Below are 20930 nucleotides of genomic sequence, written 5' to 3' on the forward strand. Positions count from 1 at the left end.
AGACTGGAGCCTCCTTTGGATTCTGTGTCTCCCTCTCTCTGTCCCTACCCCGCTCATGCTCTGTCTCTATGTCTCAAAAATAAACGTTAAAAACCTTTTTTTTTTTTTTAAGAAAAAAGGCTTGATTTTAGTTGAAAACAGGAGCAAGTGGAAGTTGCCTCTTTTTTTTTTTTTTTAATCAGGTGGCTCCTTAAAACTGACGGCCATTTTGAACCCCGACTCTTACTAAATGTTGTGTTCCAAACCCTGGATCTTGGATAGGTTACTGTCTCAGTGGCTGCTCTTTCTTGATTGCTCTCTGGGACGAGTGGCCAAGGCCAGATATGCGAGTTTTGGCTAATCTCTAATTTTATCAAGCTTTTCAAACGTTTGAAACCGGGAAAGGTACTTAAAACTTGTGCTGATAGTATTTTGGATTGGGGCTTATCCACAACCGATTCTACTCTTTAGGAATCATCCATTGGAAACTACCCTCACAGACCCTAGATCTTGGCTTCACAGTTCACAAATGCGGTGAGGTAGTTGTGGCTTGTATTTTAGCTGGTTGCCTCTTTTTGGTCCCGTAATTGCTCTCTCCGCAGAGGCAGTGAATGGAGAATTCTCCCTAAGGTCAGCGTTTAATTAATTGCCTCGCTCTGCTGCTATAGTATTCCAGGCATCGATCCTACTATTAAAATTGCCTGGAGGTTGCCAGCACGTCGGATTTCGGTCTGGCAGGGATTGCCCGGAGTCATTGAGTTGAGAGGAGGGAGGCGCCTCGTGCAGTTTACTATCTCGGTGGGCGGTGGCCCGAGGCGCGGGACCTATCCGGTGACTCGATTGGGCCTTGCCCCTGTCCATCATCGCGAGGCTCTCCGCGCCGACTGTTTTGCCCTGAGATTTGGAAACGGAGCACCGCCTATGGGAAAGGGGGAAGTGAGGGGCGGTGAGGGTAAACGTTGCGTGTGTTCCGCCACCTATTGGATGGCTGCTGTGTCAGTCATACTCTGCCCACTCCCGTTGGCTGGAAGGCTCCAGGCAGGTAGCGTGGACGCGGCGCTGCCCCCTCCCGAGCTGCGATCCGGGCGCGTGACGTCTCAGACATTTGTTGTTGGGGTTTGGGCCTCATTAATTATTCATCAGGTACTTGAAAGGGCTTCAGTGATTGGTGGCTAAGAGGCCTGGTCGATTGTTTCTTAGCTAGAGATACGTGTCCCTCTTTACGCGGCTGGCGAAGTTGCGCATAAATTACCCAATGAGGGGCAGGGCGGGGCAACGCATAGATTAGGCAAATGCGCCGGGGAGGGAGGGGAGGCCGGCTACGAATTAGCCTAAGTTATTAAAGATGGCGGCGGAGCGGAGTCGCTCCCCGATGGACTCGCCGGTCCCGGCCTCTATGTTCGCCCCCGAGCCCAGCTCGCCGGGGGCGGCCAGGGCCGCGGCGGCTGCCGCCCGGCTCCACGGCGGCTTCGACTCGGACTGCAGCGAGGACGGCGAGGCGCTCAACGGCGAGCCGGAGCTGGACCTCACCAGCAAGGTAGGCCTGGGCGCCGGCGGCGGCGCTGCGGGGGACAGGGCGGTGGGCCGAGCCGTCTCCGGGACGACGGTGATGGCGCCGGCGGGGGCGGGAGGGGCCGGGCCGAGCCCGCCCACCTGCCGGTGCGGGACGCGTCTGCCGCTCCCGGCCGAGGGCGAGGGGGTGGCCCCCGAGGGCCGCGCGCCGCCGTCCTCCCCCGGCGGCGCCTACCCGGCCTCCCGCCGTCGGGCTGCCGCCCAGATCGCTGCCCCCCGGCTCGGCCACGTGGAACGGGGGCGCCCGCAGCGCCCCGCGCGGTTGCGCTCCCGCTCCCGGAGCGGTGCCGCCTCCCCCGAGACGGCAGCCAGCCGAGCGTCGGAGGTGGCTGGCGCAGGGGGAGCGGCGGCGCGGGAGGATCAGGCAGCCCCACCGGGGGCAGGAAGGCCGCCGGGGCTCTGCCTGGTGTCGGGAAAGGAGACCGAAAGTAGTTGCTCGGTCGGAGGGAGGGTTGTCCGAGGAATTCCTGCTCGACGAACCAAAACTGAAAGACGGGCAGGACCCGTAAGCTCGCCCTCCTGGGAGTGGAGCCTCATCCTGTATGAATGGAATCACGAAGGGCCTTTTAAATCGGGGCTTCTGAGCTTGGGAGAAGGTAGGCGGGAATCAAGGGCTCGGCTTCTGCTTGGCATTGTGCGAATGAAGCAGTAAGTGAAGACGCGACTGGTGTTTTGAAGGTGCTTAAACATCAATAAAGGAGAGAATGCCAATTTGGGAGTCAGGGCTGGGTTCCCTTTCCTGCCCTGCCACTTAAAAAGGCTCTGTGACCTTGGGAAAGTTTCTTAACCTCTCAGTTCTATAGCTACATCATTTATAAGTCCAAGTATGTTGTAAAAATGAGAAAGGTATTCGACGTGTTAGAAAACAAAACAGAACAGGCCCAGGATGGAGTCACTTGCCCCCAGAACGGCAAAACTTAGTTGCAGCTTCAGCCTCTCCCAGGAGTGAAATTTCTTGGTCAGTGCTAGTGAGGTAATCTGCCTGATAAGACACCCCCCCCCCCCCCCGGCTTTTCCCAAAGAGAAGGTAACCTTGCCTGAAACGGATCCTTTCTTTTCTTGCCCTAATAACCTTGTCTCACCTCATTTCTGCCTATAAAATCTTTGCTTTCTGTACAGCTACATGGAGCTCCTTTCTCCTTGCTGGATAGGATGCTGCCTGATTCATGAATGTAGAGCCAATGAGATCTTTAAAGTTACCTGATTGAATTTTGTCTCTTTCACAGACCCCTAGTATAGCGCCCGATACACACTACTCAGTAAATGTTTGATGGGAACTGAACAACTGGTAATTCCCTGTGCAGATTAAAGAGCAGCGGGTGGAAGACAGAACATCAATGCCACACCTCCTACCTGTTGCTGGATAGTTACAATGAAACGTGTTTGTCGAGCCTTGAAAACACTCATGCCTTGTCAAAGTCTGGTGGCAAAACTGCATGCAACTTGACCCAAACCGGAGAGAAGTTCCCTTGCAACCTAAGCGACCAAGTTTCAACTGTTTTCTCTCCCTCTAGTCTCAGCTGCCTACCTAGAAACCAGCTATCTGGCTTCTTTAACAGCTTTCTTGTCTGCTGTCTCCACTACCGTAATGAGAATAGCCAAGCTCAGAGAGAGGGATGGCCAGAGGCAATGTGTGAGGCCATGGGCTTGAAGCAAAAGACCCAGGCAGCACCCAGGTTGACAAGTACAAGCCCTAACGAGTCAACTCAGGAACTTGTAAGAAATGCACTTGCTTCAGAAGCAGATGAGTCCGGTGTCAGTTCATGGTCAAGGTGCTGAAGAATCCTGAAGACACAGGGTGGGAACGTGCAAGGCAGAGTTGCAAAGAGAGTAGTACCGTCATTTCCTGACCAACTCATTTAATGTTCCGGGATAGGCAGGTGTTACTTCATTGCAGAGCTGGGGAAGTCCTTCTCACTGTTTTGAACTTGAGAAGCCGTAGGTCTGTAAATTTTGATGATATTGAAAAGAAAAACTGACAATGTGGAGAGGGAGAAGGGATGTGTTGATTCCTGAGGAAAAGACTAGAAGCTGTAAGTGTATACGCTTGCTACAATGAACTACGGAGACCAAAAGTTCTGAGAGCTTTCAGAGGGAGAAATGATCAGTGAACTGTAGTGGCTAGTTTCATCTGAGAAGGTTTTCCCAGGGCTGATTGGGCGGAGGAAACGAATTCCCACTTACTGAGCCGTGGACTAGGTGTTTTTACATGTTATCTTACTTGGTCTTTGTAGTGGCCTTAGGATTCAGGTAGTATAATCCCTATTTGTAGATTGAAAAACTGAGACTCCGAGAGGTTAAGTTCTTTGTCCAAGGTCACACACAAGCGGTCAGAGAATGGAATCTGACATACCTATTGCTAAATGGCCTCCCCAAATAAGCAGTGTATATTTTCACGTTATTGACAGAAATTTGCAGAATGATGGTGCTAACTACCCGCCTTACTGGCAATGGGTGTTTTGTTGCTGGAGATGAGTCTTGCGGCAGTTTTTGCTGCTGATTCTAAATAATCAAGATCTTGCCAAGGCGAGATGGAACCGAATTCTTTGGTTACTGTGAGAACCAGTGGCCTAGGGTGGCGGGACTGGCAGGGTAGGAGCTCTCTGTCCGGTGAACTGCAAAGTGCAGGTAGCAGACTTTGGCATGTAGGTAACAAAGCACGGCTCCTGAATGCCTCCCCACAGTGCCCCATTGTCAGTCGTGGTGGGTCCTGCCCCTCCTGTCAAGCAGCAGGAAGCAGGCTGCTCACACCCTTTTGTCTGCGGGTTGTGGCTCGGACATCCTCATTTTAGTACATCATAGAACTCAATTCCTAAAAGGCTAAGGCTCAAAGGCTATTTCAGGGGAGGCAGAGAGGACATGAGGGGGGCCGCGTAGTTATTTCAGATCAAGATGCTGTGGGGTTCCATCAGGGTCTTTGGTCAGGCTGCTGATCTACCTTGGCTGTGCTGCTCTTCTAGTAAGTGTGGTCTTAAGGCTGTTGGTTTCTCTTCTAGCTGGTTCTAGTGAGCCCTACATCAGAGCAGTATGACAGCCTACTTCGGCAGATGTGGGAGAGGATGGACGAGGGATGCGGAGAGACCATATATGTCATTGGGCAGGGATCAGGTGAGCATAGTTTTCCTTTCGCTTTATTTTTAAAAAATTATTTAGAGCACATTGTCCTTTTATCAACTTCTGGTCCTGTGTCGGCTGCAGTGATTCTTTAGTGTCTGCACAACTGTTTGGGAGGACATAAAAGGACAAAGCGGTGATGCTAACTCCCACCTTAGTGATCATAATATGCTTGATGCCAAAGATTCACTGTCCAGGCGGTTCTACAGATGCTTCCTTGCTGTCTCCAGTACCCTCAATTTGCATAAAGGGAAAGCACAAAGCGAGGAAACTTCTTATCCCAGGTAATAGAGCAAGTCCCAGTGAGGCCTGCAGTTAAGTCTTCCTTGGGCAGCTCTAGGCCCTTCCCTCTTTAGGCCCGGTTTACGGATCCCATCGCCGTTATGACCTGTTTTGCAGAGAACCTTCGTGATTCTTCTTGCCGTCTTCAACAAAAGGACACCCAGCGTTCCTCCCTTTGGCGCGACCGCCTTGCCTCAGACCACACTGACCATTCGCTGTGGTTAGCTGTGAGAACAGAAGTCTTCTTTTTCTCCCTGTGAGATCCTGTCAGGCGTGTAGCCTTGTTACCATTCCGGAAGGGGCTGATCGGTGTCCTCCAGCCTGCTTGTTCCATTGTAATGGGGCCCACTGTTTTAGAGGAAGGCAGTCCTCTAAATTTTATCTTGGGCTTTCCCCCGCTCCCCTTTGGTCACTCCTAGGGATACCCTACCTCAGAGGTGCTTTGTGTGGATAAGTTAGGTATTAAAAAATATTCCCTCGATACAAGGCCTACTTACTCCTGCTTCATTATGACATTATTTTTGCTGAAATGGCAGCTGGGCTTGTTAACAATTATGAATTTAGCCTGGACCAGAACTTGGCTCTGTCGTCTTCACAGGAAGCCCTGGTAGGCCTTGATGCGTCATTAAAGGAACAGTTCTTTGCTGAATGCAGGCTTTGCAAAGGCAGGTAATAATTCTTTTTAGTCAGAGATGGAGAAAAACTCAAAGTCATTCTTTAGCTATTTGACTAGAAGATCTGTTAAGTATCTTCTAAGGGCTTGATACTGTTGCAAAGTACTTTGGATACTTATAAACTGGCCTCCGACCCGGGAAGAAAGATAGTATATACATAGATAACCTGAGCAGAAAATATTTGGAAATGCCGCAAGACTGACGTATGGAAGAAGGGTTTGATCTCCAAATACTGCTGTGCTTTCCTTTGAAATGTCTCTCCTATCCGTCCCTTCCATTCCATCTTTGCTGCTGCCTTCCCAGTTTTGGGTCTTATCACTTTAAAGAAAGCATGGTCAGAGAGGTAGACACACTGAGAGGTTGCCTGACAAGAAGGGGAGGGGGCAAGTGCTAAAGACAGCAAGGAGAGTCAGGTTCAGAAAGAGCCGTTCTATTTGGTGACCAGGGGTTTGTTGGTAGTCTTTTAAAAGCTTTTGTTCAGGTGCACATCTGGCCTGCTGTATTAGGATGAGCCACTCTCAGGCCACTTCACGCTTGTAGAATTGAAGAAACCATATCTAGACCAATTTTGACAAGCATCGGGACTGTTCTTTGATGGTCTGTATTCTTAGGACCCTGCCCTTCCCCGCCGCCCCCCCCCCCCCCCCCCCATCATTACCATGCCTTGGCAACTCACAACTAATTAACCCTCCGGTGGCAAAGCATAAGATGTTCAGTATTCATTATTACATCTACACACCCAAGCATTATCTTTGCATCCACCAATTGGATGCTGTTAGATTCAGTGACTCCTTCCTACTGGAATTCTTTAGAGGTAGAAAGAGAGCATAACTAGTTAAACAAGTTGAACATCAAATAGAGGACTAAACCAGATGCAAGGCCCCCAGGGGTCAGCTTCATTACCGGCTTCCTGCGCTTTACTTCTGTTTATCACTTCCTTCGTCTGTAAAATGGAGTTGATGGCACACTTCCCCACCCTACCTCAGAGATGTTTTGTGTGGGTGAGTTAGATGTTAAAAAGTTCTAGGCGGAGTAATATGTTCATTAAGTATACGTTCCTAATTGTAAAAGGAGGCGGTCTCACCTGGTAGTAGATCTCCATTTGCCTACTGGCTCTTTTCCTTGTCTCCAAATGGGGTTGATAATAGAATCTGTCCCGTGGGTCATGGCGAAGATTAACACTGGACTATAGTATCACAGAAATGTTACCTGGTATTAATCATGGCAGCAATAATTTTTTAAAGATTCCAGGGTAGAGTTGATTTACCAGGAGATTTTTTTTCAAGAAGAACTTTGTTCATTTTTCATGGCTTTCTAAGAACCAGCTCCTGTATTAAAAGTTCAGGGAAATAGGAGGAGTGTCAGGTCTCTGGGGGGCAGTCAGCAAGGGCTTCAAAGAGGAGGTGCCCCTTGAAACGATACTAAAGGGGGAGTAGGAGTTTTCCAGGTTAAATGGAGGCAGTAGTGAGTGAGCTGAGAAAGCCACATGCACAGAGGCACAGAGGCATTGGTGATTGTGGAATAGTTGGTGGACCAAAAGTGATTCTGTAAAGTGGGAGCATAGAATGTGAGGTTGGGAGTATCAGGAGGGCAGGCTGGACAGATCAGCAGGGCCCACATCTTGATGGTTTTTGAACGCCACATCAAGGAATTAAGACTTTTATCCTAAAAGCACGTTGAGGAGAGTGCATACAGAAAAGGTAAGCCAGATGGCAGGACAGAAATCTGATTAGGTCTGGGCATGGCTAAATATGTGGCCTTAAGTAATTGGACCTCTACAGCTTTTCTCCTTGGCCTTTGTCTCTACTCCTACAGAATGAGCAATGCAGTGCACGCTGGAGAAGGGTAATGTGACTAGGGGCATTCGCTGGGAGGTCTGGATAGACAAGGTGACGTTCGTGATTGCCCCTTGGTGTGAAACAGGACCCGGAAGCATTTTGTTGTACCAGAAGCAGGGAAGGTTGGATAGAATTTGGGAGTCTGGCTAGAATGGCAAGGTTAGCAGGCTTTCTCTTAGGAACACTTTCAGTAAGGCCTTCTTTAACCTAGAAGATTTCTAGAGCTAAGTAGGCCATGAGTTTGGGAACTCCTCAGCCCAACCAATCCCTCTGTATTCTTTTCTTTTCTTTTCTTTTCTTTTCTTTTCTTTTCTTTTCTTTTCTTTTCTTTTCTCTTTTCTTTCTTTCTTTCTTTCTTTCTTTCTTTCTTTCTTTCTTTCTTTTTTTGCATTTTGTAAACATTTGAGGACTTGATGGAGGAAAAGCACCCTCATGGGGCATCCAGGGAATGTTTGAGATACCCTGTCCTCAAGATCCTTGTATATAGTGGGGGAAGACATGCATCCAGAACCCTATTCCACAAGGGGGGTAGCGTGTGGTGTGCTGATGTGCTTTCTAGGATGGGAAATACGTAAGCAAAGGAATAGATCTGAAGAAGTGTAGGGAACAAGGAGGGATGGTAACTGAACCACTTGCATTGGGACAAAACAGGAGGAGGTGTGGGATAAATGGGGGAGACCTTGAAGAAACTGGAGCCGGTTGCTACTGGACTGGGGGAGCCCGAGGGTTTGACTTGGAAGTAACAACGCCAGAACTGTGCCTGGATTAGGAGCTTAAGCTTGTGTGTATGCAGGATGGGTTGCAGGGAATAAAGCCGGATGTGCTACGACCAGCTAGGGGTCTTGTAGTGTTTGAGGTGGAACAGGGCCTGAATTGGGCTGGTGGCACTGGATTGGCAACAGGAGAGCAGGGACAAGGACAGAAGGGCGAGGCGTAAAGCTAGAATCAGGACTGGAGGGATGAGTGTTGAGCCCGGGTGACTGGAAAGGTAGTGTTGCCATCAGAAGTCGGGAAGGCAAGGGAGGAACTGGCCGGGCACGAAGAGGAACCCTGGCCAGAGGAAAAGGGTCTACGTTTGGAATCAGAAAACCCAAACGCCCACGGCCCCTTGGCTGTCTACCAGCTCTGAGACCTCTCCGGGTTCTGTTTATCCCATTGCTAAACAGGAACAGTAATGCTTACCCCATAGGATTGCACGGAGGACTAAAGTGCTTTACTAGCAGTGTTCGTTTTTGTGCTGTGGTTTAAAAAGGGGTGTGGAGTGGTTGAGTTTAGATGCCGGGCTTCTAAGAGTTCTCACCCATGCAGCTGGAAATCCAGTCTGGAGCTCTTCGAAGAGGACAGGGCTAGAAATGAGTGTTTTTGTCGTTTACAAAGTGACGGTTGGAGCCATAGGATGAGATGGCCAAGGGAAATAAATGTTCAGAGGCTAGAGAAGAGGACCACTGAGAGAGGAAGGAACCAGACAGAGGGTAGAGAGGTAAATCAGAAGAGTTCAGGCAATAGGCAGGCAGCATGGGAGGGAAGTGCTTCGGGAAGCAAAGGTAGGGTAGCCAGCAGTGTCCAGTGTTGTAGGGGGTCAAGTAAAAAGGGCATTAGAGGAGTGGTTGAAGGCCATTAATGACTTGAAAATTAATTTCTTCTAGAGTCCTCAGAAATACAGTCAGCAGGTGTGATCACTCCCTTGAGGTGCTTGGTGGTAGAAGGGAAGAGGGGGTGGGAAGAGGCAGCGTAAAGTCTTTGAGAGGCAGTAGAAGAGAAGGGGTTGGGCACATGCTGGGGGATTAGCCTGGGGAAGGGGCAGAGGCACTCACTCTCTGAGACCCAGAGGCTGGAGGAAAAGCCGACGAGCTCTTGTGGGAGGAACTGAACGATCCCAAGTTGAAAGCACCTCGCAGGGATTACCTTACAGTAGACACTCAGGTGATTTGGTTGATTGGTCCCTGTCTTTCCGTTGGACTCCCTTCCTCATTCTGAGCTCAGACTCCTTTTTTCCGGCTACTTGCTGGATGTTTCACCTGAGCCACCTCAGTTAAAAATCTATCCCTAAAATCATTCTTAAATTCTCTCCCAACTTTCCTTTGCCTCCTGTCCTCATCATTTCTTGCTTGGGTTATTAGAATTAGTTCCTAACCGGGCTCCCCCTCTCTGGTCTCTCCCTTGCCAGTGCACACTCTCTGTCGCTGCTCAAGACCTCTTTCTAGCCCACAGTGAATCTGATCGTGTTACACCCCTGCCTAAACTCCCAAAGCTTCCCACTGCCTGGTACATAATGTGTTTTGCTGCCGTCTGGTGTCTGTCTGCTCTTAACGGCTCTCACCCCTTATAGGGTCTCTCACCACTTGACATCCTGCTCCCCAACACACCGAGCTGCTTATTGGTCCTTGAATGTGCCGTGATCTGCCATGCTCCGTGCTTTGCTCCTCTGCCTAGGATGTTTTTACTCCTTTCTCCGTAGGCCCATTTTTCATACTTGGAGACCCAGCTTGGACTCGGCATCCTGCAGAGCTGTCCTCAGCTTCCCTAGGCTGTGCTAGTTGCTTACACTTTACATTCCCTTTGTATAATTCTATAGTAAAGCACTCAAGTTGTATTGCAATTAATTAATTTTCTGTCTCTCCCGCTGGGCTGTGAGCTCGCCGAGGGCACCTGTACTCCCAGTACCCAGCATGAGACTTGGCATAAAACCTTGGAGAGTCTTAGTGATTACTGTTGAATGAATTAACGAATACCCTGCTTCAAGGGGAAGCCCGCGGCACTATTATTTATTAACTCTGTGTGTGCCCAAGTTTTTGAAAAGTGTCAGAGAGAGCGGTGTTGTTCTCCAGTGCCTGGGGTCGGTGGGGGCGGGGGGGAGGGGGGTGCGGTTTGGTGGGGGTGGCTGAACGGCTGACTTGTTGGCAGGCTGATGTCTGGGCTCTTGTCACCAGATGGGACTGAGTATGGACTGAGTGAAGCTGACATGGAGGCCTCCTACGCCACAGTGAAGAGCATGGCGGAACAGATAGAGGCTGATGTCATCCTCCTGCGGGAACGCCAAGAAGCGGGGGGCCGTGTGCGTGATTACCTGGTCCGGAAACGAGTAGGAGACAATGACTTCCTGGAGGTCAGGTGAGGAGGCCTTCGGAACAGTTCAGGGGTTCTGAACCCCTGCGTGACCCTGCGGTCTAGGGCTTCACGGAGAGCAGTGATTGAACCTCTGGCACTTGACACTCCTTCCCTTTCTGAGGCCAGAAAGAGTGTCCAGAGATATGATAGCTCCGTTTTCTGCTTCTGTACTTCCCCCTCCCTAAATATTTCCGTTTGGTAAGAGTGGAGGCCAGCCATCCATTTGTGGCCATTGTGTGGGCTGCCTTTTCTTAACCGACTGAGCCACCCAGGCACCCTTTTCTTATCTGAGGCTACGTTGTCTCATCTAATCAACCTGTGAGGCTGAAAACCAGGATGTTGGAGGGGAGCACTTTGTGCCTCTGCCGGCTTGGGGCTCCTGTCTGGCAGCTTTGAGGAGGCTAGTGGACGTCAAGAGAGAAGGCCATCGTGACGGGAGTCTAGTTCCTCCGAAATAATTCTTTCCACTCTGGAGGCTGAGCTTCCAGGGACATTCCCAATGTGCTCAGCCACGAGTGGGAGGAGCAGTGGGCTGCAGAGGCTCAGGGGCAGTGTGTCCTTAGAGATCCAGGTACTCGGGTTCACTTTGCTTACCCACTAACTCTCACAAGGATGTATGGGTTCGTGTACATGCAGGGTAGCAGTGGTAGGCAACGTGGATGCCGGCAAAAGCACGCTTTTGGGGGTCCTGACCCACGGGGAGCTGGACAACGGCCGAGGCTTTGCCCGCCAAAAACTCTTCCGCCACAAACATGAGATTGAATCTGGTCGCACCAGCAGCGTGGGCAACGACATCCTGGGCTTTGACAGTGAAGGCAATGTGGTAAATAAGCCAGACAGCCATGGTGGCAGCCTGGAATGGACAAAGATTTGTGAGAAATCCACTAAGGTCATTACCTTCATCGACTTGGCTGGCCATGAGAAGTACCTGAAGACCACTGTCTTTGGCATGACAGGTCATTTGCCGGACTTCTGCATGCTCATGGTAAGTGGGAAGCACTCCTGAGGAGGGGAGGCTCCAGCTGGGTTGTTTGGGAGGTGGTGATGCGCGAGTGCTAGAGATTGTTCTGCGACAGAGGCCTGTTGATTCGGGGCTTTGACCCTGGGTAAGGATGACACATTTTACAGGGTTGCCTGGTCCCCTGAGTGCTGTGGTCTTGTACCTTGGTGGTGTACGCACCTCGATCTCTCCCCCTGGTGCTGGTTGCAGACCTGTTTTATTTTTCAGAGAGGCATAGAGGAGGGTTTCTCCTGGGGCTCACTTACCACCTTCAGAAATGTTTTCCCGTGGCGGGGTTAGGCTGCTTTGCGGAGGTGATACTAGGTGACACCCCCAGAGACGAGACGAACCTGGGAAGAAATGGAAGAGAGCACAGACGGCAGTCAAGAGGGGCCCGGGAGGTCACCTCTGTCAAAGCCTGGGAGGAGAGGCTCCCGTGTGCCTGGCACCGTTCCTGGGGCCTGAAGGATACAGGGCCACCCCGGGCTCCCGTAGAGCTTACAGTGCAGTGAGTAGATTTTTTGGCAACTCATCGAAATATAGATCAACTGAAAAGGAAAGGGGGCAGAGGCTTCTGTGTTGGATCATGTTGCAAAGTTTCCATTTGGGTCCCATTGATTTTCTTCCCTGGACAGCGTGTGGGAGTCTGTGAGGCCCACTGCCTTGCACACAGCTTCACAGCTTCCACGGAGAGCACAAGTGAGCAAGTTTTCCTTTGGCAAGTGCTTCTCAAAGCCCTTCCCCATTTCCTGGTTCCTCCAGCTGCCTGTATTAATAAGTGTAGTAAACACAAGCATCTGTTGAGAGCATAACTGATCAAGTTGCCCCACAAACACAGGTTCTCAGGCAAATTCTCCCCAAACTGGAGAGTAAAGAAGCAGAGCATATGTGTGAACACTCTTGGTGGCTCTCTTCCCAAGGTTCTTGGGATCTCATTAAATCAGGATCTCCCATATCCTTGAGCATTTCAGGGGCCACCACCAACTTTGGGCTAAGAAAAACTTCCACAAGAAGGGGTTTCAGAGGAAGAGCCATAGGGCGTATTTGGGGGAATTGCTGGGTTTGTGTTAAGAAAGGTGTAGAAACCAGTGTAAAGTAGGCATGTTTCTAACTAAGTATAGGGAACAAGGGCAATTAAAGGAAATACCTTCACCCTAGATGAAATGTTATACATTATCTGACTTTGAGGCTATAATCCAAATATTAAAAGTTTCTGTAGAAAACATGAAATCATCATGGCTCCATGATAATAAATTTCCGGGGGGTGGAGGGGGAAGGAGTCTATAAAATATATAGACAACAGAGCGTTAGAGCATTCTCTTATCCCAGCTGTAAAGAATGCAAACAAGTCTGGGTTGGATAGGAAAGGTGGTTGGAAGAAACGGGAAGAATTAGAAGGAAGAGAGAGGAGGAGTCTTGGTGTGAGCAGAAGGGAACATGGCAGAGGACGTCTGTGTCAGTGGGATGGCGGCTCACCTGTGAAGTGCGATCAAATGAAGGGCATCGCTTGAAACCGTTCTGGAATGTAAGGGGCACCTGGGTGGCTCAGTCGGTTAAGCATCCAACTCTTGATTTCGGCTCAGGTCATGATCTCACGGTCAGTGAGTTCGAGCCCCATGGTCGGGCTCAGCGCCAACAGCTCGGAGCCTGCTTGGAATTCTCTCTCCCTCTCTCTCTCCCCCTTCCCCACTTGTGCTTCTCTCTCTCAAATAAATAAACTTTAAAACATTTTAAAAAGGGAAGAAACCGTTCTGGAATGTATTAAACGCTATGTAAATATGTTATGACAATATTTATTTTGAGAGAGCGAGCGAGTGAGCAAGAGCAAGCATGTGCGCAGGAGCAGGGGAAGGGCAGAGAGAGAGGGAGAGAGAATCCCAAGTAGGCTCTGTGCCTTCAGCACACAGGCTGACACAGGGCTCGATCTCACAACCCGTGAGATCGTGACATGAGCCAAAATCAAGAGTCAGACATTCAACAGACTGAGCCACCCGGGTGCCCCGTCATAACAACTGGAATTCAACTTTAGTAAGTTTTAGTAAGTAGCACATTCTTATGGCACAAAGACAAAAAGACACCAAAATGCTTCTACTGAAATGTCTCCCTTCCTCCTCTGTTCCGTTTCCTCTCCAGGGCAACCAGTATTTCCAGTTTCGTATGTAGTCTCCAGAGATATTTTGTAATCATACCAGCAAATGCGGATGTATTCTCTCCCTCCAATTTCAGACAGTCAGGAAAGTTGAAGGAATAGTACAGCGAACACCATCGACCCACAGCTCGGATTCAACAACCATTAACATTTTGCTGTGTTCATCTGTGTTTGTGATGGATGCATATGTGTGTTTTTGTTGTTTCGGTTGAGCCATTTGAAAGATTATAGGCATTGTGACTCTTGACCCCCAAATACTTTAGCACACAGCTCCTAAAAGTAAGGACTGTCTCCTACTGTTACTGTAGCTGGGAAGATGCACATGAGTTCCCTAATGCCCTCCAATATCTAGGCTCTAAGTGTTTATATTATCTCAGATGTTCCCCAAGTTTCTTAAAGCTGCTTTTTTCAAACCCTGATCCATTCTACACCCTTTTAACGGTAGCATGCTACCTACACCTTGCCTTTTTTTTCCTCTTAAAAACATGTCTTAGAGATTAACCCATGTCAGTAGATAGGAGTCTCTCTTTCTTCTGGATAGCATGCTTGGTATGTTTTGTATGGCACACTTGTACATGTGCCCTAGTTTATTTCGGCAGCCTTTATGGTGATATTTTAAAATGTTTACTGTTACGGGAAGGACCAGTAACAATAACAACAGCTGCCATTGCCTGAACACCTCATTCGTGCCGGTTGTATTGGATCTCTGACGTATGTTATGACACTTGAACCTTAACAGGCCCTCTAAAGTGGGTGTCATTACTGCTCCATTTTATAGACCAGGGAACTGGAGGCCAGTGATGTTAAACTGAACGTATCCTTGATGGCTCTAGAGGGTTGTTTTCCCAGACTGTCTGAGTTTGTCTTTTTTATCGTTTCCAAGTCTCCTCTGATTTGGATAGCCTACATCGTTAAATCAGAGGTCAAAGCCATTGGTGCCTAGCCCAGCTTCCATCTACAGCTACTTGGTTTCCGGCCCAAGACTTCTCCCCCATGTGTCCTGTTCTGATGGAAGCCTCAGAGATGGGAGCTCTCTCTTACCCCAGCCTTCTTCGAGCCCCTGTGCTCACCCTTACTCTGTCTCCCTTGTCCTGACCGTTGCTTCTGTGTTGGGGCAGGTGGGGAGCAATGCTGGCATCGTGGGGATGACCAAGGAACATCTGGGCCTGGCATTGGCACTCAATGTGCCTGTCTTTGTGGTGGTCACCAAGATTGACATGTGTCCTGCCAACATCCTACAAGGTAAGTGAAGCTTGCAGCTAGCAGCAGTCTCTCTGTTTGGGCCTGTCGCCCACCGTGGCTCCTTGGTGGTGCTGCCAGGGCTTCAGCCCAGAATCTTTTGCTTTTTTCCCTTGTGCTCAGACCTTGGTCTGGATTTCCGTCAACCGGGAATCTTCTGCTTCCTCCTCTGTTTAGCTCTTGGTCTGAGCACACCCTCGAATGATGCCCTGCTCTTTGTTCCTTCTGGTTCCAAATATAGGATTCTTGAGATCCCTGATCTGGCGCCTCTTTTCAGCTGGCCACGGGGCCAGGGCCTTGGCTTTTAGCATCTAAACAGGGGATATCTATGGAGACATTTGGGCAGAGGGTCTGATTGCCTTCTATCACCAAAGGCTTCAGAACAGCCTCACATTTCTTCCTCACTGCTGCAGACGGTAGATGAGAAGTAGAGAGGTGTCCTTTTGGAATGCCTCCTAAGGGCTTCTGTGGATGTGTAAATGTCTTAGAGGTCCTTTGTCAGATGAATTTTTATCGAGGAAGCAGAACGTTCTGAGAACATTGGCTTTGTCGTGGCTTACAGGATGTGGGTCTTTTAGAGACTCTGGAGAAATCTGACCGGTTTCAGACTTGTAACCTTACCAGAGAGGCCTTATCTGTGCTCTTTTTAACCCTAGCAGGCACCTACCCACCCCAGGTCTCGATCCTCCTTTTGCTTCTCCAGGGCTGCCGTTTAACGCTGGTCTGTCCATCTGTCTCCCGCTTATGTCCGTAAGGAGTGGACCAGTCTTGCTCTGGAAGCCTGGCCAAAGAGGAAGCTGTGTCCCCCTAATTGTGTTCCATTTCACCCTTTAAGAAACCCTGAAGCTGTTACAGCGCCTGCTGAAGTCGCCAGGCTGCCGGAAGATCCCTGTGTTGGTACAGAGCAAGGATGATGTGATTGTTACGGCCTCCAACTTCAGCTCTGAGAGGTAAGTGGGTAGTGAGCACTCACTTCTGGGCAGGCATAGAGAGGGGATGGACTAGAAGATTCTGGGCTCAGTACAGCTTCTCCCAGCCGGGCAGTTGGCCCAGAAGTTCTGTCAGGCCACCCATATTCTGAGGTGCTGGCCTCGCTGAGGTTGGACTCTCAGCTGAGGCTTCAGTGTCTTCTTACCTGTGAAATGGGAATAATATTCCCTTCTCCATGGCGTTCTCATAAGTGTTGGAAATGATGTATGTAAAGCACTTAGCCCTGTGTCTGGCTGCTGTGTGATACAAACGCAGCCATTTTTATAACTTATTATTAACTAAAAAAAATTTTTTTTAATGTTTATTCATTTTTGAGAGAGAGACAGAGTGTGAGTGGGGGAGGACCAGAGAGAGAGGGAGACACAGAATCCGAAGCAGGCTCCAGGCTCTGAGCCATCAGCCCAGAGCCTGACGCGGGGCTCGAACTCACGGGCCGCGAGATCACGACCTGAGCTGAAGTCGGACGTTTAACGACTGAGCCACCCAGGCGCCCCTTATTATTAATTTTTTATACTGTTGTCCCCCAAAAGCTGTCTCCTCACAGATCAGCTTTGGCATTTACTTATTAGTGTATCCTTTGATTCCATAGACATTTATTGGATGTTTGTTCTGTGCCAGGTTCTTCATCCGGGCATTGAGGATTCACAGTTAACTCAGGCAGTCTTTGTCCTCAGGGTGGTCACCTCCTTGGTCAGAGAGCTACTCTCTTGATAATAGTGAACTTTGTTAAGTTTGCTCCTTTTCCCAGAGTCTGGGGGCTGCTTAGGAGCCATCGCCTCCTGGCTTGCTCTGTAGTACAGAACCCAGAGCAGCCTGGCATTTTGGTGTATGGCTGTGCCCTGATGCTGTCTTCGGTACCACCAGGTGGCCAGCAGAGGGGGTATGTTTCAGCTGGCCCCATTTCATTTCATTTCATTTCATTTCATTTCATTTCATTTCATTTCATTTCATTTCATTCTGAGCGCCTCTTCTGTGCAGGTGTTATTCTAGAAGCTATGGAGACTACATAATTCCCAATCTTGAAAACTCTGATTAACCCTGGATAGGAGACAGAGAGCCTATTGTAATGACTGATGGAAACTGAGATGTAGTCACATGTACCAGACACAAAAAGTTTTCCAAGAGCTGGCAGGAGTCAAGAGTGCCCATCTGGGAAGGGTTTCCTGGAAAAATCTGCATTGGAGATGGGCTCTGAAGGATGAGAGGGTTTTTTAGTTGGGTAAAAGGGAAGAAATTCAGGCAGGAGGATCAGAGTGAAGATGCACACGGGGAGCAAAAAAGTATTAGGCTTTCGGGAGAAGCAAAGGTTCTCTGGTCTGGCTGGCAGACAGGAGTTTGAGGGAAATAAACCTGCCGACATGCTGGAAAGAGGGAATTCAGGCTGTCTCCTCTGCAGCAGAAAGGCGGGTAAAAATTTTAAACAAGCATGTGTGTGCTTTAGGAAGAAGAGGCAGTCATACGAGCCCCAAATAGAGCAGTGGTGGAAGGACAGGGACGAGGGGACAGATTTCAGAGAGAAAGCTGAGTGAGGGAAGAAGGCCTTCGAGCAGGCCTGGCCAGCCCTTGGAAGGCCAGGGCAGAGGCGTAGAGCCCTAGGAGGCCGGGGGCCCTTAGCAAGCAGCACGTGCTTACCTTTCCCACCCTGTCACCCAGGAGCTGGCCATCTGAGCTCCTTTGTCTTTCTCCACCCTCCACTTAGGATGTGCCCGATATTCCAGATCTCCAACGTCACAGGTGAGAACCTAGATCTGCTGAAGATGTTCCTCAACCTCCTCTCCCCCCGCACCAGCTACCGAGAGGAAGAGCCCGCTGAGTTTCAGATTGACGACACTTACTCTGTCCCAGTGAGTGGCTTCTGGTGGACCGAGCGGCGTGGGAGACTGGGTGGGCACTTCCTACAGGGGCATCAGGACAAGTATACGGTGGGGAGGGTCTGAGTGGGCATAGACTTACTGGGCCTTGGCCTTCTCTGCAGGGTGTGGGGACAGTGGTGTCGGGGACAACACTGAGAGGCCTGATCAAGCTGAATGACACACTGCTGCTGGGCCCAGATCCCCTGGGTAACTTCCTGTCCATTGCTGTCAAATCAATCCACCGCAAGCGCATGCCTGTCAAGGAGGTGCGGGGGGGCCAGACGGCCTCCTTTGCGCTGAAGAAGGTGAGTGTCTAGAATATTAAGAACAGCCCCCTCGGGTTCCGTTACGCTAGGCTCAGGGCCATCTGCAGTTGTCCTGGCTGCTCAGTAAGGCAGGGATTACTGACCTCACTTTTACAGGTGAGAAAACGGGGGCTCAGGGAGCCCAAGGGACTTACCCAGGAACACACAACTAGTAAGTGCTATAGCCAGGACTTGAACCCAGGCCTACCTGCCTCCTAAGCTCTGTTCCCCCTTCTAGTGCCTGAGGAGGGTCCCCCAAACTCAGTGGTGAGGTCAGAAAGACACTTCCCTCCTATGCAGATGGTCCCACTGCAAAGGGCCATTGGGATCCATGCCAGATCCTCCTCCCACTCAGCCTTCCATCCCTCAGGACTTGGGATGAGCGCTAGCTATAGGGTCACCTGCCTTCCCTGCCAACCAAATTAACCAGTGGAATGGGATTTCCTTACTCCCTCCAGCAGTCATCATGCTCACCCTGTCTCTGACATCTGCACACTCGCCTGCCTGTGCCCTCTCACCTCCACTTAATTCTTATTCATCCATCAAGGCCCAGCTGAAATGCCACTTCCTGTGTGAAGCCTTTCCTGACACAACCACCCCTCCCCGCCCCCGCTGCCCCGCAGAGCAGTGTTTAAGCTTTCCATATAGCACTTAAGCCGGCCTTGTGTTGTCCACCTGGAAGGCCTGTGGTCCAGTGCAGAGAGAGGGCAAGGCTGAGCTGGGGTGGTCTTCGTTCCCAGAGGGGACGCCTGGTCCTCCGGGACCAGGGGATAGAATCCTGGGCATCATTATCCCTGAGGTCTGGGATTCCCTCTTTCTTTCAGATCAAGCGCTCGTCCATCCGCAAGGGCATGGTGATGGTTTCCCCACGCTTGAATCCCCAAGCGTCCTGGGAGTTTGAGGCCGAGATCCTTGTCCTCCACCACCCCACCACGATCAGTCCACGCTACCAGGCCATGGGTAGGTGTCTAAGGGCACTGCCAGCCCAGGAGGCCCTCTGCTCTAACTCCCTCAGCAAAGTGTTAACAGCTCCCCAAACCCCAGAGTCAGGTCTCCATTCCGTTTGGTGATGCCTTCCCCTCTGTTCTGCCCACAAGCCGCAGGGTTTAATCAGTTCCTGCACACATTAGCTGAGTGCCGGTTCTGTGTCGGGCTCTGGAGACCCGGACTTGCCCTCAAGAGCCTCACACTCACTCCGTTAGCAAACGTCGGCCTGTTATGTGCAGGCAGTGTTGCCAGGGTGCCAGGAACAAAGAGATGGACAAACTCTGCTGTCAAGAGGCCAACAGTCTAGAGAAGGTACACACGCAAACAGAGTGCCCTGTATTTGGGGACCAAGACTGTGGGTCCGGGGACAGGTGGGGTCTGACAGTGTGCAGCAGGAGCAGACCAAAGAGCGGACCTCCAGCTCGCTTGGCCACACGCGGTCCCCTGAGGCCTGTAGCTGGCCACAGCTCAAGCGCGTGCCGTGCTCTCTCTCCTGCCTGGGGGCCACTGAGCAGCTGAGTCCTATCCTGACCTCCTGGCTCTTTTGACAGTTCACTGCGGGAGCATCCGGCAGACGGCCACCATTCTGAGCATGGACAAGGACTGTCTGCGCACCGGGGACAAGGCCACGGTGCACTTCCGCTTCATCAAGACCCCTGAGTACCTGCACATAGACCAGCGGCTGGTGTTTCGGGAAGGCCGCACCAAGGCCGTGGGCACCATCACCAAGGTATGGCCGGGAGGACCTCTTTGCCCAGTCCCAGGGAGTCCTGGGGACCATCCCATTCTCAGACTGAGCACAACAGGAGAAGCCCTGCAGAATCCTGCTAACTGTCAGGGACAGAGGCACTAGTTCCTGCCTTGGGAGAGCTGAAACAGTGCTCAGGTGTGGCCTCGGTGCCATGTTCTCTCTTTCCCGAGAGGTGTCTCTGGGCCTTCTGCCTCCCTGGGCTTTGGTGGTCACTGTGGAGGAGAGAAGGTGGGGTTGATGCCTGGCTGTCCTACCTAGGAAACAGTGGTAGGAAAGTGTCTGGTCCTAGCTATGGTCGGCCTCCGAGGTGCCAGGCATAGGCTCCAGTGGCCTGGCTGGGGGAGGGGGGGCACCCTGACGGCAGTGGGTCAGGATATAGTGACTGTTGGACAGCTAGGGTGCCTGGGCTTGAGCTGTTTCTGTGTCGTGGAGCCCACTTCATGCCCTCTGCAGGCTTCACCCGTGTTCTTGGGTAGGGGCAGTTGATAGAGTGGTTTGATTCTTGCTCTAAACAGCCTGTGTGAGATCTTGGGATCCACCTCAGGCTGGCCTTGCCTCCAGAATGGCCTTTCTCAGGCTCATCCAGGCAATTCCAAGGGCTGTACTGTGGGTGGAAGATCGTATCTTTGAAGGCTGCTTGCCTCTGGGGCTGGCTGAGAGTGGCAGAAGCTGCCAGCACGTGCCATAGTGCCCTTGGGGGTGTAGCCAGGCCTCCTCCCTGCTTTGAGATTGAACTTAGACCACAAGGGAAGGCTTTAAATCAGTCTCTCCTGGGTGGGAGCTCTTAAGATTCATGAAAGCCACACTCTGGATGTTTCCAGGTGCTGAGGCATTCAGGTGGTTTCTTTGGGAGGCCTGAAGTTAAAGCCTGCCCCAGACTCTTGTCACAGGGGCAGCAGGAGATTCAGTTGATTCCCTGAGGAGTTCAGCCAGCTTAGCAAGGAAGAGAGCCTCAGGTTGGGTTCACAAGGTTCTGGGCAGGCTGGACCCCAGCTAGGAGCGAGGCTAGGTGGGGGGTTGACAAGATTCACAGTGGTCTGCGGGAAGAGCAGCTGGGGCAGGGGCTAGGATAGAGCCACTCTGGGCTGG

General features: G+C 50.9%; 1 protein-coding gene across 3 annotated transcripts in view; it reads left to right on the forward strand.

Annotated features, from left to right (window-relative positions):
* The first annotated feature begins 47 nt into the window (after positions 1-47).
* GTPBP1 (GTP binding protein 1) overlaps positions 48-20930 on the forward strand; it is a 34474-nt gene continuing 13591 nt past the window's right edge. Inside the window, exons 1-10 of one of the 3 annotated variants that reach the window (XM_043562607.1) lie at positions 48-1516; positions 4548-4659; positions 10390-10570; positions 11204-11552; positions 14835-14958; positions 15791-15905; positions 17645-17789; positions 17921-18103; positions 18928-19063; positions 19642-19820. In XM_043562607.1, the coding sequence (XP_043418542.1) occupies positions 1325-1516; positions 4548-4659; positions 10390-10570; positions 11204-11552; positions 14835-14958; positions 15791-15905; positions 17645-17789; positions 17921-18103; positions 18928-19063; positions 19642-19820 (1716 nt within the window). In that variant the 5' untranslated portion in view covers positions 48-1324. Of the gene's footprint in view, positions 1517-1893; positions 2148-4547; positions 4660-10389; positions 10571-11203; positions 11553-14834; positions 14959-15790; positions 15906-17644; positions 17790-17920; positions 18104-18927; positions 19064-19641; positions 19821-20930 lie in introns of those variants that run through there. The other 2 variants (XM_043562608.1, XM_043562609.1) reach the window with 2 other exon arrangements.

Source organism: Prionailurus bengalensis, chromosome B4 (assembly GCF_016509475.1).
Source record: "Prionailurus bengalensis isolate Pbe53 chromosome B4, Fcat_Pben_1.1_paternal_pri, whole genome shotgun sequence".
In the NCBI taxonomy this organism is placed as follows: Eukaryota; Metazoa; Chordata; class Mammalia; order Carnivora; family Felidae; genus Prionailurus; species Prionailurus bengalensis.